This window comes from Gossypium raimondii, chromosome 10 (assembly GCF_025698545.1).
Source record: "Gossypium raimondii isolate GPD5lz chromosome 10, ASM2569854v1, whole genome shotgun sequence".
NCBI classification, from domain to species: domain Eukaryota; kingdom Viridiplantae; phylum Streptophyta; class Magnoliopsida; order Malvales; family Malvaceae; genus Gossypium; species Gossypium raimondii.
Window position 1 is genome coordinate 5,075,434 of NC_068574.1, and position 6,471 is coordinate 5,081,904.

Consider the following 6,471-nt stretch of genomic DNA (forward strand, 5'->3'; position numbering starts at 1 on the left):
TATCTCCATTGAAAAATATATTTGATTTTAAAATTGAGTAAAATGTAATGTTATGCTACTTTAAATATATAATGCAATAATAAATATTACGATAGCATAGAAATAATGCAAATATATAAACAAATAAATACAATAATGGCATGCAAAATATCAAATAAATGGGCAAGATAATAATAAAATATGTAAACCTAAATCATCGACAAATGATTGAAATAAATAAAATATATATACATGTACACATAAAAATATATAAGTTTAAAATAATTAAATAATATCTACATTATCAAGTTAATTAATAAAATAAATATGCATACACATAAACATGAGAAAAATATTAGTTGCAAAAAAATAAGTATATACATAAAAAATATACATATATAGGTTTTTTAAGTAATATAAGGAAAAGAAATATTATTAATTGATAATAAAATAATAATAAGAAAAAAACTAAATTGAATTGCAGTTTTTTTAAAAAAATGGGTAAAATCCGCAAATAGTAAAAATCAAAGGACTAAATTGAATGCGCGAATTACATAGAGGGGCTGGAAGGAAATTTTTCCTCCTCCTCTAAAACGGCGCCGTTCCAGTAGGATTAAATTGAAATGGAAAATAAATTAAAGAACAAATTTAAAAACACAAAAAAACCTAATTGAAAATTCATTAAAAGGCGGAGGGGTCAAAAAGGCAATTTGCCCCTCCGTATGAAAACACGCGGATCCCTGGATCCGGGTCGGGTCGACGCGCGGATCCTCCCTTCAAAACGGCGCTGTTTTCAATCGGTTATTTAAGCCAAAATTATAAAAAAACAATTTCATTTTCAATCCTTCAAAGAAAAAAAAAACAAAAATCCTTCAAAAAAAGGCTCTCAACACCACGGGCACCGTCCTCCTGTCCGGTCATCGGCCGGTCATCGCCATCGCTACGGCCGATCTCCGGCGCAAGATCGACGCTCTCACGGTGGCGGAAATATGAAAATCTCCTTTTCGGCCCTTTTAACCTTTCCAAACTCAAATCGGGGCTCAAAATTTCCAAAATCCAACGGAATATGTGGGGAAATCACGAAAACCTTTCAGTTTCCGGCCACCGATCCTCGACGTGGCTCCCTCAACGCTTCGGCGCCGCTTCAAAGTTAAAGAAAGGTGATTTCTTTCCTCTTATATTATTTCTATATATATAAACGATAAAAATAAATGCATATAACAAAAAAAATAAAAATAAAAATAAAAATGCAAGTAACAACCTTTGATTCGGGTTTTTTGCTCTCTATATTGCAAAAGTAATAGTTTTTTATTTCTCTTTTTGAAAATCCGATCATGTTTAGAGTGTGTTCAATGGCCTCTTATAGCCGTATGAAATAAATCTAAAGAAAGAAAGAAATCTGTTCTTGATTTGATTTACAAATATTTTTGATTCCCTTTCCATTTTCGTTTTTTTCTTGCTATGCAGGTGAATCCATGAAGATTCGGCCAAGATTGGAGTTGCGGCGCTGTTGAAGATTAGAAACCCTAGGGTTTCTGGCGATTATGGGCCACCGCACATTGGGCCTGTGTTTTATTTTGGTTTGGCCCCCATTTTGTTGTAATTGGGCAATTTATAATTTGTGCCCGGGGCAAAAAATCGGGTATTACAAAAAGCATTATTGTATGGCCTTCTTTGTTTGCGTTGCTCGCACCAATGAAAGCTTCCTTTCCTCTTCTCTTTTATCATTTAGCTATTTTCATGAAACAACTTTGAACATTTTGAATATATGAACTAAAATTCAAATAGCTTTCTTCTTCAATCTTCGACACTGATTGTTAGATCAACTTGGATCTAAAGTATGTTCTTCTACTCGTCGATGAGTACTACCATACAGATAATTGAATTGTCATTTGGAACTAGCTAACAAAACTTAAAAAAAAAAAAAAGAAGTTAACAACCCAATAACTTTAATAAAAACTTTTGAATAGTTAAGTGACTTAAATGAAAATTTTTCAATAGTTTAATAATCATTTTGTAACTTTTGAGTGATCAAAACATAAATTTACTAATGGTTTAATGACTTTGATTGTGATTTACCCTAAATGTTATTCATCTAGTTAAAAGATAAAGCAAGAGGAATGTTAACTTCATTGGTTATAACTTTAAGCTGTTGATCTCATAAAATATGTCCAATTATCATATTTTGATAAATTATTATATGAATAATGAAATCTAGCCCTAACAAAACATATGCATAAAGTGTCTTTTTTAAATAAAAAAGAATTGGTTGCCAACATTTTCTTTAATTGAAAGGAAATTTTTAATAAATTGGGTAATATTTCATTAAATTAGGATAATTGAAAGCAAAACTGACAAAAGACAATTAGAATATCTAGATGTATACATAGATGTTCATTGATTTTCCATTCCAACTTTTACAAAATCCATATCAGATCCATATTTTGTACTTTAGGAGAGTGAAAAGTATAAACACAAAAAACAAAATGTACAACATAATTTCTGCCAAATCTCTCCTTTGCTACCACATTTATATATTATCAACAAAACAAAGAAGGTGCTTTTACTCATTTACTAAAAAAAGGAGTAAACTAGTCCCTATATATTAAATCAAAGAGTTGTTTGATTTTTTTGTTAAAAATTTCATCAAATTTTGTTGTTAAAAATTGGCCTTTATATGTCAGGTACACATGACATATTGCATATCACTGTTTAATTATTATGTTAACCATTGTTGATACGTTTATCGATAATTTAAAGTAATATTTTCAGATAAAAAATAAACAAGTTTGATTGGCCTTAATTACCATAAAAATAAGATTGGTGGGTTTGGGGATCCATAGCTGAGCCAGATGATCTGTCCTTTGATGAGCCAAATCACAACCCCTAGACCCCACTTGTTATTTTCAATTAGTTTCAATCATTTTCACTTAACCACCAAACCAATCAACCATGCATTTAAATCTCCCATTTTTCCAGAAACTTCTATCTGTCAGGATTTAACAATTTTAAACATATGAGTAAGCAGCGGATCCGGAGCTGAGCTGTCAACAACTGGTTCTAATGTTGTTGCTATCTTAGTTGTCTCACTTGATGTAATGAGCTCCAACAATGGTGAATGATATTTCAATCTCCCCCCTTTTTTTGGGGTTTCATAGCAAGACAAAACTTTGTCATGTTTATTGGGCAGCCCTCTTTCTTTTTGTTGTCACTGTGTTAGAACACTTTCTTGCCAATGTTTTTTTGTTAAAAGTGTCAGGTTCTGATGCAAATGTTTAACCATTTATGCTCCATTCAGGGTTTTAACTAAATTGCTTTATATTGTCATTCAATGATCTCTTTTGTATTAAAAAAAATCCTCTTCTTGGTTATTTGTTTTTCATGCTAAAACTTTAGCAATTGTGATTCATTCTATTCTTTCATGCTTGATTTATACAAACAATTTTTCGACAATTTTCAGTTTTTTTATTAAATTAAATTTTGAGTTAATATGTAGTTTATTCTTTAAATTTTCATTACTTAAGTTGGTATCTTTACACTAACATCGTTAATTTATCTTGACATGACAACGATAGTCAATCCATTGGTGATGCGTGATGCCATGTGATAAATATAAATTTCAGATATTCAAGAAATAATTTAAAAATATAAATTAATAAAGAAAAATATAATATTTTTCACATCAAGAATCAATTTGAACAAAATTTTATTTTTTATTATTATTTTAATATATATTCGTCACGTGACATATCGAGAACTTACCACATATCACCACTAGATGTAGGTGTTAGTTCAAAGATAACAACTTAAGTGACAAAATACATGTTTAGGGACATGTACAGGACGAAGCTGAAACCTGATTTTCAAATAGGCCCAAAAAACCATATCATCGTTAGAAAAATAATAAAATATCACAAATATATAAATTTATATTTTTTTATAAATTACAATAATAGAATAAAATCCGAACAACAAGCGCGACTTCTTCCTCCTTACTGCTAAATGAAACTTGGGTGGGATTAAAGGAATGATTTTGAGGTAATTGGTATGCACTACCTTTGATTTGGAAAATCTGAGTAATCTCATAAGAAAATGACATTAAAGGCATCTCAGCACAAAATGGAATCAAATATAGGGAATCAAGTTAGGTTGAATTCCATTATTAAAATATATAATTCCATGTTACTCTTGGATTTTTCTACACCTCAATTTTGGAACTATTTTCTTTCTTCCAATCATTCAATTCCCATACCAAATATTAATTTCTTTTATCAATTATATTTTTATTATTTGCTTTAATGGGTGCCTTTTTTTTCCTTTTTCATTTAAGTCCTTATAATAAGAATTTAAACAAAGAGAACTGCAACTTTATTCTGAAAGAAGAATTAGATTTCCAAAAACACAACTTCTATTTATATTTAACATTAAAATCTACATAAACTTCTAAGTCTAAACTTTAAAACATCAATTTTCTTTTTTAATTTATTTTATCTGTTTCAAACAATGATACAATTATGAAGGAGGAACTTGAACCCAAAGTCTTACAACTATGAGAAAAAAAACCTATGCAACTGGCTCTTTTTGTGTTCCACCTATTGTTCAATCCAGGCTCTTGATTCCCTTCCCATCATCTCTTATACCTCTATCAACCAGACAGGGTAGGGAAACAACATTCAGACCGAGTTGGACTCGAATTTTGCTGACCTTTCCGGTAGGACTAATCGGAGGGGTCGATCTTAAACCCCTCGAGGATTCCAAACTTTTTCTAAGAATACTTCTCATAGCAGATATCAGATGAACCGTAGGATCAGGAGGCGGTCCGGAGGAGACGAATTTTTGGCAAAAGTTCATGTGCCTGGCCATTGCTTCCTCGGTACTAATAAGCCTTTCAGTTCTTATGATCTCATCTTTGATTGCTTCAGCACAAAGGCCACATATCCATTTCCCTTGGTACCGTTGGCGTACCGTTTCGATATAAGCCGGGGTACACTCTTCGGTAAGTCCACAGCAATCGCATTTGGCGAACTGGACATCAGATTGTGCAGCAAGTTTTGCTGATGTTGCTTGAGTTTCTGGTGATGGTGCTGATACCACCATTGGTTCACTCATTATCGTAGCAGACATTGCCAATTAGCCCTGTTTAAAAGAACACAAGTTTGACTTGAGTTATATTATAGCTTACCTAATATTTAGCTGCAGTTGTATTATTATTAACAATGAAACCAACGAATTCCCATTGTTTTTTTCTTTTTTCTCAACTAAAAACAAACTTGTGTTCATACAAGCCAATTAACATGGTCAGAATGCAGCTAGTTATGAATTTTCAGTAAACTATTGAATTTCCCCCAAGAAATTTTTACAAAAATCTAGAAATAACAAGAAACCAACCAACAACAGATAAGAAAAAGAAAAAAAATTTAAAAATCCAGAAGGAATTACCAGCAGATAAGCAGATTAAACAAACAAAAACTTAGGGTTCTTGTTCTTTGCTTAAAAAGGAATTACCCCCTTTTTCCACTTCTGCTACTACGGCTTTTTAGGCAAATTTGATCTTTTTCTTCTTCTTTTTTTATTATCTCTCCTTTTCCCACTCTCTTTCTTCCAACTTTCCTCCGGGCAAGAAAATCTCACACATGAAAACCATCTCCTTCTTCAAAACCCGTTTCCTTTTTCTTTGTGGTTTCTCTTTAAAAGAAAGCGAGGAAATACGTCAAAGAAAAACCTTGTTTTGAAAGAAACCCAGAGACCCAAATCTACTAACCCTTTATACAAACAAGAAAACCAAGAGATTGCTTTTTATGTTTGTCTTCCTCAAAATTCTCTGCACTCACAGGCGCTTATAAATGAGAGAAATAGTGGAGGGAGGGAGAGAAGGCAATGATTGAAACATTAAGGGGGTGGACTCTACTAAATTCCACGTCAGCAAATATAAGTGAATCTCTGGCCCTTCATCTCTTCTTTGTCAGCTAAGCTTTGTCAAATTTGGAAGATTATGAATCTAGCTGGCCTCCTAACTAATTACAGCACTGGTTTTTTTTTTAATATTATATTCTCCATTAAATTTGAAATTCAAGCTTTTTTTCTTTTTTTTTTATTTCTAGATTTTATTAATTTTTAACCATTAATGTCTATTATAATTTTTTTTAAAAAGAATATTTAATTAAATAGAAAAGAAACTTTTAATATGATTCTCTTGTTTATTGAGAGGAATAAATTCACAATCCAACATGGGAAGAAGACTCTTTCACAAATTAGTGCTGATTAAGGGGAATGGGGATGTCCACATTGGACCATTCATCTTCTGCCAATATATTCTCTCTTTTTCCTTTAAAAATGCATTGTGATATAATAGAATATTTTTATTTTGGCAAAAAAAAAACAATTTCTATATTGGAAAATGATAGATTTTATTTTTATTAAAAGTAATAATTTCATAAAAAATAAAAATAACTTCAATTTCTAATAAAACTCTAATAAATAAGGAACCAAATA

At 31.1% G+C, this 6,471-nt stretch overlaps 1 protein-coding gene across 1 annotated transcript; it reads right to left on the reverse strand.

Annotated features, from left to right (window-relative positions):
- Positions 1-4,369: 4,369 nt before the first annotated feature.
- On the reverse strand, positions 4,370-5,832 carry LOC105778133 (uncharacterized). Its single transcript, XM_012601751.2, has 2 exons — positions 5,419-5,832; positions 4,370-5,115 (listed from the first exon to the last, which is right to left on the reverse strand). Exon 2 carries the CDS (start codon positions 5,101-5,103, stop codon positions 4,579-4,581), a length of 525 nt encoding a protein of 174 aa, XP_012457205.1. The 5' UTR covers positions 5,104-5,115; positions 5,419-5,832; the 3' UTR covers positions 4,370-4,578.
- Positions 5,833-6,471: the final 639 nt, after the last annotated feature.

What these genes read in the sequence shown, in the direction of transcription:
- LOC105778133 (XM_012601751.2), bottom strand. Translation starts at nt 5,103, where the DNA reads ATGTCTGCTACGATAATGAGTGAACCAATGGTGGTATCAGCACCATCA.